We start from the raw sequence: 12,608 nt of genomic DNA, 5'->3' as shown, positions 1-12,608 counted from the left end.
TAAAGAATTCTAGGAAAAATGATATAAATGAATTTTCTAACTCGGTAATAAGTTTTTCAATAACATTAAAAGATAATTTTCTTATGAATTATTTAAAAGGAAAAAGCTTCATTTTCATTTTTGTTTCTATTTCTCTCTCTCTCTCTCTCTCTCTCTCTCTTTTTTTTTTCTATACTTAATTTTAACATCGTAACATCTATTTCATAGTTAATGTAAGTAAGTATTAGTTGAAACTCATAAATATAGTTACCAAGAAAAAGAAAAAATTAATCGATCGCTAAAAAGAACATAAACTTTTATAATAATTCTGAATTATAATCCTGCTTCTTTTTCTTTTCTTTTTCTTTTTCTATCTTCCGAAACAGAAATTAATTTTCTTTCGATCTTATGAATTAATTTAATTATTACAAAGTTAAGACAGATAGATCGATGGAATTAAATTAAAAGTTGTGATTATTATTTTAAAAAATTTGCCAAACTTGGTAATAAGTTTATGACATATATTAAACAGATAATTTTCTTGGGAATTACTTTATAGAAAAGTTTCGTGAATTTTCTATTTGCATTTTTGATCTCTCTCTCTCTCTCTCTCTCTCTCTCTCTCTCTCTCTCTCTCTCTCTCTCTCTCTCTCTCTCTTTCTCTCTGTCTCTCTCTGTCTCTCCGTTTAATTCCAATTTCAAAGATCGACAAACAGCAAAATTGTTAGACGAAACTCATTGAAATCGAAATAGAAGAAAGTTAAAGTGACCGTAGGTAACCATTAAACTTTGACTCCATCCTTTCTCTATCTCACGGTAAAATAAAACTAATAGATATTGTACTTGCCTTCAAGAATCTCTTCCTTTTTCGCTAGTATCAGAGGAATTGCACCGGAAGCACTCATCTCTTCTCTTCTTTCTCTTATTCCTCTCTTCGATCTTCGATTTTACAGTTCGTTCCTTCGTGTCCACGAAAGTGAAAGAGTAAAAAACAAAAACACGATAGACATATATTTCACTATTCACTCTTAGACACAATCGAGAAAATGGAGGAACACTTTTCCCTAGATTTTCTTTCTCTTTCTTTCTTTCTTTCTCTCTTTTTTTTTTTTTTTACGAGACGAATGAATCGAATGAACGAAGAAAACGGTCGATTTCTTTCCTATCTTTTTCTATATCCTTTCAACCTGTCTCTTTTATCGAAAAGACAGAAAGAAAGATAGATACATATACACACACACATTCACAAACACACAGACAGAAAACATACAACTATAACAAAAAAGAAAAAACGTTATCTCCAACAGTCTGTCCTATTCGATGTTCACTACCGTGTAAATAGTTCGAACTTGTATCGGAAACACATGAAATGTTAAAATACTTCGTTCACTTCTTCTCTCTCTCTCTCTCTCTCTCTCTCTCTCTCTCTCTCTCTCTCTCTCTCTCTCTATCCGTGTTGACATAAAATAAGATCAAAAATAAAGTATGAAGAAAAAGAAAATAACTTTGTCCTTGACAACGATTACTATTTCGAACGAGTAAGATCTCCTACGTGGGAGTTTTTATTTCTTATCAATCTTTGTCGTTATCATCTTTGTCGGCGCGATATGTGACGGTATAAAATTTTCAAGGGAAGAAAAAAAATAGATTTAAAAAAAGAAAAAGCTTCAGACTCGAGTCGAACGATGTAACGAAGTAACCGGGTCATTCGGTCCTCGTTCGTTTATACCGTTCACGTTATACCACTCCCTCCGCACCTTTCTTACCCTCACCCTAGCCCTTAGCTCTTTTCACTCTCACACTCATTTTCTCCTATATCTATCTCCCTTACTCCCTACCTCTCTTCTCTCCTCTCTCATTCTTTTTCTCTCTTTTTCACTTTTCTACCCTTCTTGTTCAATGTCCACGGTCGACGTCCGTCTATCTTATTTCGAACATGGAGCCAACTGTAATCTATGTCGTCTCATGTTGTTTACGAATGGAACTTGTTTTTTCGTGACTATTTTTTTTTTCCTTTTTCTTTTTTTTTTTTTTCTTTTTAATCGACCGATCGCGAATAAATTTTTTACGAAAATAAATTCCCAGACGATATGACATTTGAATTTTAATGTTAATGTATTTTCTTTTTTTTAAATGTTAATGATATATATATATATTATGTGTGTATATTTTGTTTTATTGTAATTAATAATATTGTAAAGTATATATATATATATATATATATATATGTTATATGCTTGTTCCTCATGTAATAATGTTCATATGAGAAGAATAATAACGAGAAATGTAATCAAAGGCAAACTGATTTTTTAACGAGCTACTACTGTACTATACAGTCATTCCTTGCACGTACGTAATGAATAAATTTTCCTTGCTAATGAGGAATGACTTGCTTTTCCTTTCTTTCAATAAAATGAAAAGAATTCAAATAAGAACTATATCACGATAAACACGTTGCGCTCGAATAAGATTTCGAATTCAATTGATCATTTAATATTACTTTGAAACATATCCAAATGATTTCGTCATTCTCGAATAAATTTTATACACTTGCGAAAGAAGAGAAAAAGAAGAAAGAAAATACACTTACAATGTATCTTTCAAATAACAAAAATTAATTCTGTTCGAGTGACGAAGAGAACGAATTTATTCTTTGGGAAAAAAAAAAAAAAAAAAAAAAAAGTGAATTAAAAATTCGTCGTATCGTTCGAAACACTTCTACAACGAGAAAGGCGTATCTTGAAGGATGAGAAATAAAAAGAAAAATAAAAAATAAATAAATACCGTTCCAACTATAAAGTGAACATTAAATCCAACGTTGTTCAAAGCTTCGAGGATGTTCAAGAAAAGATAATCGCGAAAAACGAGAGCAACAAGTTAGTCAAACGAATTCCTACGAATGTAGATGGATTCTGTGCGTCCGAGCATACGACGGAAGACTGAAAGAAAGCCAAAAAATAACAGAAAAAAAAAGAGAAAAGAGAAAGAGAGATAGATAGATAGATAGATAGATAGATAGAGAGAGAGAGAGAGAGAGAGAGAGAGAGAGGTGTTAATACCGGTATCAAGAATGATTGTCTGGCAGAAAATATCCTACGGATTTATAACTTTCCATCGTCGACGTGATCGTTCGTCAATATCTACGCGTTCATTCGCACCCATTTTATTCGTATAAATGTGCGATATCGAACATTCGAGGTTTATATATACCTACATGTCACTATAGTTATATACATATATACCTTTGTATGTGTTATGGGTGTGCGTATAGATGTATACGTGTGACGTGTAACACATGGTAAAAATGTATAAGTACATGGTTTATTTGATGACGGCTTACAAAGTGCATGTATGTGTGCGTGTAGCGTATGTATGTGTTTACGTGTGTACGGATGCATGAACGTGCAGCTTTGTTTGTAAAATTCTATGTTTTAATTACGAGGCCTCGAATGAACGAGCAAGAGAGAGAGAGAGAGAGAGAGAGGAAAGAGAAAGAGAGAGAGCAAATTAATAGCTAAAGAGTCGTCGTTTGAACGAATGTTTTCTTTAAACGAAAGAAAGAAGGTCTTCGAACGATACAAATAATTATTCTTGACGGAGCAACAGGTAATCAACGAGACGAAATAAAGTTCGTGGCCGAAAGGGTTCGATCGAAAATCGATTACCCTCCCACACGGTTTCTATAAACGATATCAATTATTGAGACTTACAGGACAGTTATATTCGTAATTAACGGAACGGCCAAAACGTACGTGGAGGTGGGAATGATTTTGGACGTGAACGATTTGCCACAAATCGATAGTCGATTACCGTTCTCTCTTTCTAATTCTCTTCTCTCTATCTCTTTTTCTCTGTTGCTCTTTCAAATATCGTTCTTCGTGCGATACGCGTCGAAACGTCAGTGTATCAGCAATTTCCTGCGTCGAGCTTTCTTCGATAATAGTAATAGTGTAATAGTAATAGCAGTATAAATAGTGATAGTATAATTAGTACTACTAGTAACAAAGTCCACGATGTTCAAATAAAAAAATATAAATACCAAGTAAATAATACAACAAATATCATCACAGTATCACTACGAACTTCGAACTAATAAGAAAAGAACATGTTTCGTCTTATTGCCGAAACGCTAAACGACTGTGCCCAATTATGAGATTTTAAGTATCCTTAAGAAGTATTTCGGCGAGAGATAATGAAGAAAGGAATTTATCAAATGTCGATAACGATAAGATAGGAAGGATTACTTCGATCTACTACGAGATAATGTGAACGTATACGTTGACGACGACAATAACGAAAAGACACGTTTCTATTTCTTTTCTTTTTTCCTTTTTCCTTTTTTTTATGATTATTATTTTCTTTCTCTTCTTTTCCTTTATTCTTTCTTTCTTTTATCGTATCAACAAAAAGAAAGAAAGGAAAAAAGGTCTTCGAAACTTAACACAGCTAGGCAAGATGGATAAAAAAGGAAATAATAAAAAAAGAAAAGAAAAGAAAACTTCCACAGTAGATAAGTACATCCATTTACACCATCTCTACTTACAACAACTTTACTTACACAACAACAACAACAACAACAACAACAACAACACGCACACCACTAAACCAATCACGTCCGACAAGTAATATTTCCGTTTTTCCTTTCTCGAAGATCCTTTACAATGTTCTTCCCTTTTTATTTATTCCTTTCCTTTCCTTTACTTTCTTCACACGAACAACATGGGATCAAGAAAGCGAACGTGATATATGAACGAACGAATAATAGAAAGAAAAATATCAGTGATATTTTTCTAGAGAAGAATAATAAATACTGACCGTGTAACACACAACAGAGAGAGGCAGAGAAAGAGAAAGAGAGGCAGACAGAGAAAGACAGAGTTTACGCCTTTTGTCCGGGGTCTCGGGACTTCGACGCCCCACTCACCTGGTATCCGCGTAGGGTGCGCACCTACTACTACCCACCGGGTAGCTACCCACCCAAGCTAACTGCCACCCTCAACCCCCAACCCTCAACTCTCAACCTCCAACTCCAACTCCTACCCCTAGCGCTAGTCTCTCTCTCTTTCTCTCTCTCTCTCTACCTATCTATCTATCTATCTATCTATCTATCTATCTATCTATCTATCTATCTATCTATCTATCTATCTATATATATATATATGTGTGTGTGTATATATATATATATATATATATATAGAGCAACGATGCGCTAACGGCACGTTACGAAAACCGTGTCCATCTATCGACCATCTCTCTACGCGTGCTCTTACTCGACGCTCCAATATACATACATACATATGTACGATATGCATGTAGTTATGTACGTACGTACGTACGTATGTATGTATGTATGTATGTATGTATGTATCTCGTACAACCCTTGACTCAACCTATCAAACCCTTTTCAATGGCTCGGATTTTCGATCTTCCACTTATACTATCTATCTATTGTAATACTATTTACTAAGGGCTCTTCTTACGACTATTAATCTTTGTCATTTGCTTTTTTTTTTCGTTTCTCTTTCTTCTTTTTCTTTTTCTTTTATTTTATTAGTTTTAGTATTATTTTTTTTTTTCCTTTTCAAATCGATGTAATGAATCATTATTTATTAACGCTGATATCTAGCGACGTGCGTTAGTAGTTTTTAATATGTCGAGTATTTATTTTATTTCCATTTTTTTTTTTTTTTTTTTAAGAGATCAAATAGGAGAGATTTTATCGTCGTCGATTATGCAGCGGATGTTAATTTTGAAATATCAATTAGCTCGAATTTATTTGAATATGATCGATCTAGGAAATATTCGATTAAAAATATATTCGCTGTTTTATCGATCAGATAATTGATTTTTTTTTTTTTTTTTTTTACTTTAAATATCATTTCTCCTAGATTTATTATGCGTAAGATTTAAATCAATTAATTTTTAAATAACAATAATCCGTGCTAAAAAGCTAAAGTCAGATTTAAATGTACGAAATAATAAATTTTTATTTAAATCCGTCAGACGTATCGTTAATTGAAATGTTTTAAAATCTATTGGATAAATTTAATTTATTTTGTTTCCTTCGATAATTAAATATCTTTTCTGCTTTTCTTTTTTTTTTTTTTTCTTTCGTTACTTTATTAAATCGCATTAATATTAAAACGAAATGAATGTATGATCCTTAACAGTGAAACATTGAAAATATAATATAATAACAGCATGAAACAATATTTGAATGAGCATATGATGTAAACACGTTATTACATGGTATATATATATATATATATATAACAAGCATCACCTACATACCATCGAAGACAAAGGAAGAACCTCTAATGCATTTTCCCAACAGAGTACAAATAGGACATGCTAACTTTATCCATTACAACCTATTTAATACAAATTCTACAAGACTATATACATATCTATATACATACATAGATGGATATATATATATATCTATATAGACAAATACATACACGCGTACGTAGTACATGCAACGTAGCAATTTCCATTGAAAACCATATCTTCAATCGAGTTGTCCTATAAACTAAATAGAAATATAAAATAAGAAATGAAATATCGAGTTTAGAAAAAGAAATCACCGTCAAAACCATCGATGCTATTATGACTTTATTGTTATTGTTGTTACGAATGATATTATTGGCTTTAAAAAAAAAAAAAAAAAAAAAAATGAAATAAAAAGATAAATAAATAAATAACGTAGCTTCGGAAAAAACGGAATAAATTTATTGAAAAATTTATAATAAATCGTGTATGAATATTCGATAATGCGTATACTGTGGATTATTCGATCTCAACGATTTTAGATATGAACAGACATGTATAGAAATAAACAAAGAGAGAAAGATACACGCACACATACATACACATATGCACGTGTACACATACGTATCAAGAAAGTCCCTAATGATCCGAGTTGTTGGACTGACCTTAAAAACATTCAACCAAAAAGAAAGAAGAGAAAAAAAATAAAAGGAAGGGGATAAAATGAGAGGGAGAAAAAGAGAGAAAGAGAAAGGAAAAGAGATATGGATTAACAAGGATCGTGGTAGTATTCTATGCACGTATTACAGAGACAGTTCGAAAGATGTCTCCCGTCTACGTTGATTGCAACGAAAGGATTTCTTTTCGTTCTACGACGATGCTCGCCATTTCCACGTTTGTGCTTTGTGCATGTAAATCGAGCCAAATGAAACGTTCCGAGAAAATTGTGTACGTCACTAATGAATCAAACCGCACACGATGAACACACATATAAGAGAAAGAAAGAGAGAGAGAGAGAGAGAGAGAGAGAGAGAGGGAGAGAGAGAGAGAGAGAGAGAGAGAGAGAGAAGACGATGAATGAAAGCTGGCATCATGCCGTGTTATTCTCGCACGCAAATAATATATATACAATTTCAATTGAATTCTGAAAATGTATAATAAAATATATATGTATATATGTATGTATATATATTTATGCATATACGTGTAAAATATCCTTCTTTGAATCGGAAGAGAAATTTTTTCGTTTAGGAAAAAAACCAAGACACGTTTGATATTACTCGCATAAATTATTATTTAACTTAGATACGAGTATTCGATTGAATTTTAGCCTAATTCCTTTATTTGTCGCTTTATCTGGTAACCTCGGTGATGTCCGATAAGAGTCACTGATTCATTCAACGTCGCTTAGAGGGGTTTACTATGATAATTAAAGCAGATAAAAAACAATTAGTAAAGCTTTCTCTCTCTCTCTCTCTCTCTCTCTCTTTCTTTCTTTTTATTTTATTGATAATATTTATATAAAGATAATCGTTCTAGATTTTGATATTTATACACACACACATACACACACACATATATATATGTACAATATTATTTGTGTGTATAAATAGAAAATGAGAGAAAGAAAGAGAGAGAACTTGTTCATTCACATACAGAGTAATCTGATAACTTAATTCATTTATCTTTAAAGTTATCTTAAATCTACACTATTAAAGTTATTCATTTATCTGTAAAAAATTGGTTTCTATCAATTTTCTATACGTACTTATGTACGTATAAGCATATGTATAAATATATAAGTATATATAGATGTGTGTGTAAATTAATAGAAAGAAATAAATCTTATCTCATATCTATTTGACTCCAAAAGTACTTAATTTTTACTGCCCTTTAATGCTTCCTTTCGGATTACTTTAAGTAAGTTGAAAAAGTTCTTGAAACGGACATAAAAAAATATAAAACTCTTAGCTACTTATCGTGTATGTTTTTCTCTAGCAATTGTACGAAAGCCATATCGTTAAAACAAATGGCACGATAAGACATTATGATAAACTCTGTACAAAGTATATGACGAACATAAAACTGAATATATACTTACTTACATGTCTGCACTTATTTTCGAGCGGTTATAAAAAAAGGGAAAAAAAAAAAATTGTTACCGTCAACTAATCGTAACGTTCTAAGTACTTACGTAAATACTCATTATTTGTTTTTAAAAGGGAAGAAAAATGAAAGGAGAAAAAAGAAAAAATACAAAATATAAACCACGCAAGTGATTGATGTGGCGGCACTAAACGATAAAGTTTAAAAAATACAAAAAAAAAAAAAAAGATAAATAAATAAATAAAGACAAAAAAGAAGATAAAAAATATTAAATTTCGAGTAGAAAAGAATCGATACATATACATATACATACAACATACATACATATATAAATATGAGTGTTAGATAAAAATTAAACATCGCGTTTAAGTACTCGGATCGTCTTATCTAACGATTGACTTCAATCTTAGCTAAATACGTCGCTCGTATTAATCCAACACGTAGCGACTCGCGACGACATTTTCCTAACGTCCAGCTAGCGTAATTTGATTTTTATCGAGATAAAAAAAAAAAAAAAAAAAAAAAAAAAAAAAAAAGACAGAAAAAGAAGCAGAAAAAAAGAAGAAAAAAAAAGAACAAAAAAAAAAGAAAAAGAGCGTCACGTTGTTATAACGTGATAATGTGATAAGTAAGAGACACGGTAATAAGAGTAATAGAAATAACGGTGAGACATTTTCATCGAAGGAAGGGTGTCACGAGAAAGAGGATGAAGAGGTAGGAGAGAGAGAAAGGGGTAGTTAGGTTGAGGTAGGGGTTGAGGGTGGTAGTTGGGGGGTTAGCTTTGAAGGGTTGGAGGCTCGAGGCCATGAGTATCTAAAAGGAAGGAAGGTGCCAGCGGCCGTGGGTGGGTTATCGCATGCCGGGCACCAGTTAACAATCGAGGCCTCTGCATTTATGAATAAGGTTGCAGAGAGAGAAAGAGAGAGAGAGAGAGAGAGAGAGAGAGAGAGAGAGAGAGAGAGAAAGAGAGAGAGAGAGAATCCGAAGGTAAGGTCACAGACAATGAACCTCGTTCCAGTTCAGGGCTGAGCTCTCGCGTTGGTCGGTCGGTCGGTCGGTTGCCGGCTAGTAGTCTTCTTTCACTACACCGACCCGTATGAAAAAAACGAATAGAGAAGGAAAGAGAGAGAAAGAGAGATAGAGAGAGAGAAAAATTATATCGGTTAATCAACGAACGGCATCTTTCAATTTTCCATTCTTCCGTAAATTACGTCGTTGTGTCCTTTCTTTCTAAAGCGAAGGAAAAGAAAAGATCGTATTGATATTTCGCTTAAATACGACCAACTCATTTTTATAGATCGGATGTAAAGTATTTTTTTCTTTTCTTTTTTTTTTTTATATACGTATATAACCTTATTTTATTATATATCTAGATATATTTGGTATTTTTAAAATGGCACAATATATATATATATATGTATGTATGTATGTATAAAAAAGAAATGAAATAAGATAAGATACATAATATGTGATTTTAAAAATAGAATTGTGTTATAGAGAGTTATCTCAAAAACTAAATAAAGATAAAAAGAAATACAAAGTAATGATTTAATTCTACATATATATATATATATATATATATATATATATATATATCACTTTTATCGAAACGATCATCGGAACTAACTCACCAAGGTCTAGGATAGAAATCGCGTGCAACCTTCTTACATGGTTGCTTGTATTCACTAAATAAACTCTCAGGCAATGAACTCCGGATGCAGCAGCCATTTTGAAGTACACGCGAGAACTCCGATCGATTAATATTTGAATTATCGCTTTCGCTTAGATCGTTTTCCATGAAGGAGGACTTGAGGGAACGTATTCCTTGTCTCGTAGGAGTTATAAATATGTATGTATGTGTGTAAATATAGTATATATACACACAAACATATATGTAAGGTATTTATATAGGATCTTCTGCACATAGAAGGAAGTCGTTCGCGTAATAGCAAACGATTATCGAAAGTAACCTTGACACCTGGCTCAAGTCGATAAGCCGAGCTCGCCTATCGTTTGATTTAGTACATATTAGGTATACCTAAAGCCGTACCACTACCATACAGTTCGATCGGAGTACATGAATTGCATTTACGGTTGCATTTATCTTTAGCGATTCTTCTTTAGAAAGGATCGAAACTCCTTTTTCGTTTTATTACTACATACATCTATTGTGTACACATAAATAAATAAATAAATATATATATATATATTTATATGTAATATAGTATTATTATTATATAGATATAGTATAGTATGATATATATTTTTTATTTACTTATTTACTCAGTTGTATTTTTGTATAGTTTATATATAGTTTAATGCATGCATAATATAATTACACTACAAGTTTCATATTAATTATTTTTATTTTTATACGCGACAAATATATCTACGATTTTCTTTTTTCGTATATAAAAATGTAGATAATGTAAAAATTGTATACAAACAAATGTATGTGTAATAAAATATATTAAATTCAAACACACACACACACACACAAGATTTATTGAGGGATTTGTTTGAAATTTAAAATCTTGATTCGTATATCCTCGATAATGAAGTAATCACTTTTAATGCGATTCTATCGAATGAAATGAACGAAAATTAAATTATAGGTATATTTCTTGCTTATTCAGGAATTTCTACAATTAGAATCAGTTCAATAGATTCTGTATGTTTTCTCGATTGTTAATCGACCAATCGGAGATTTGTCTTTTGTATTTGAATACACGAAAACCCTTGATGGCTTCGTAGGGTAGAGGAATTATCTGTCGAAATAATCGCGTTATATCAAATTAGCCTAATCAAGTTTCAAGGAGTGCGTTCGAGCGTAACACAAGTGCATAAGATTGATTGATGATCCATTATGAGTGGAACGAGAGAGATAGAGAGAGAGAGAGAGAGAGAGAGAGAGAGAGAGAGAGAGATAGCAACACTTAATCATTTTCTAAATGTCTGATCCAACGCGATTTTATTTTAAGTTAAGATAATTTTTTCTTAATCAATATCATTAATTCCAACTCTATTGTTATGTTCATGTAATTCATTGACAAAAAGAAAGGAAACCTATTTTTCATAATTATTATACTTAAATAATTTTCATTGCATATTTACATTATACAATTAATCAAACAAATATTTAGATAATTTTTTTTTTTCAATTGATTAAGTAGACAATAATTTTTTTAGGCCAAACGAAGTCCTTCGAATATCAAAATGATTATCCAAAAAATTGTGGTTCTTGTATTATGTTTAAAAAAAAAGAAAAAAAGAAAATTGTTAATGTAGTAATGATAAAAAAAAAAATACGTATATAAAAGATTTCGTGACACATTACTTTTTCCATATATACTCAACGAATTTAGAACCCTATCACTCTCTCTCTCTCTCTCTCTCTCTCTCTCTCTCTCTCTCTCTTTGCCTCTCTCTCTCTCTCTCTCCAAGTTCAATTTTAAAAAAGTTATTTAATTTTAAATAAGGTCCATAATGTGCGGAAGATCTTCGTGACTTTCAATATATCGAGGGATATCTCCGATGGCTCGATAGAACGAGTAAATCCATTTTATCGGCTCTCAACACACATACACCCTCTCTCACGCTCATCCATACACACACATACAAGCACATACATACATACATACATATATACATACATACATACATACATACATACATACATACATACATATACATAGATCTACGTTTGATGTAAGGGTAGTCACGTAAAACAACCAGAAAAAAAGAGAAAAAAAGAGAGAGAAAAGGTAAGGAAAAGAAAGAATGAGAGAGAAAGAGAAAACATGCTGCGATCAACAAAGTTCTCGAAGGACTTTAAAGTGAACTTAAACCAGGATCAAAGAGAAAATCGACGATCTTATCGGAAATCACGATAGTTATCGACAGTTACGAATGTTACGATTTTCCTTCTCTTCATCTCTCTCTCTTTCTCTCTCTTTCTCTCTTTCGAATATTCTTTACGATAAAATCGTAGTTTTGGTGTGTAACGAAAATAACAAAAAAAAAAAAGAGAGAGAAGAAAGGATGAAAGAAAAATAAAAAAAAAAAAAAAGACAGAACGAGAAAGAAATAGAAAAGAAAAAAGAAAAAAATGACCCAGCCACACGAATCGGCTACGTATAATCCTGCTTCCTGGTGGTGCTGCTGCTCTCCGAAAACTGGGTCGAGGAGTGGCAGAGCTTGGCGTTTCGTCCCTCTTCCCTCTCCCTACCTACCCTTCTCTCTTTCTCTCTCTC

At 32.0% G+C, this 12,608-nt stretch overlaps 1 protein-coding gene across 5 annotated transcripts in view; it reads right to left on the bottom strand.

Annotated features, from left to right (window-relative positions):
* The window catches only part of LOC122631133 (solute carrier family 12 member 4), an 80,069-nt gene that overhangs the window by 51,373 nt on the left and 16,088 nt on the right, over positions 1-12,608 (bottom strand). The window contains exon 1 of one of the 5 annotated variants that reach the window (XM_043816437.1): positions 827-1,055. The exons of the other annotated variants lie outside the window; for them this stretch is intronic. Coding sequence (XP_043672372.1) covers positions 827-884 — 58 coding nt within the window. The 5' untranslated portion in view covers positions 885-1,055. Of the gene's footprint in view, positions 1-826; positions 1,056-12,608 lie in introns of those variants that run through there. 5 annotated transcript variants of the gene reach the window in all.

The sequence above is a fragment of the Vespula pensylvanica genome, chromosome 8 (assembly GCF_014466175.1).
Source record: "Vespula pensylvanica isolate Volc-1 chromosome 8, ASM1446617v1, whole genome shotgun sequence".
Taxonomy (NCBI): Eukaryota; Metazoa; Arthropoda; class Insecta; order Hymenoptera; family Vespidae; genus Vespula; species Vespula pensylvanica.
The sequence above is the reverse complement of the archived record's forward strand: the minus strand, read 5'-3'. Positions and strand labels throughout refer to the sequence as shown.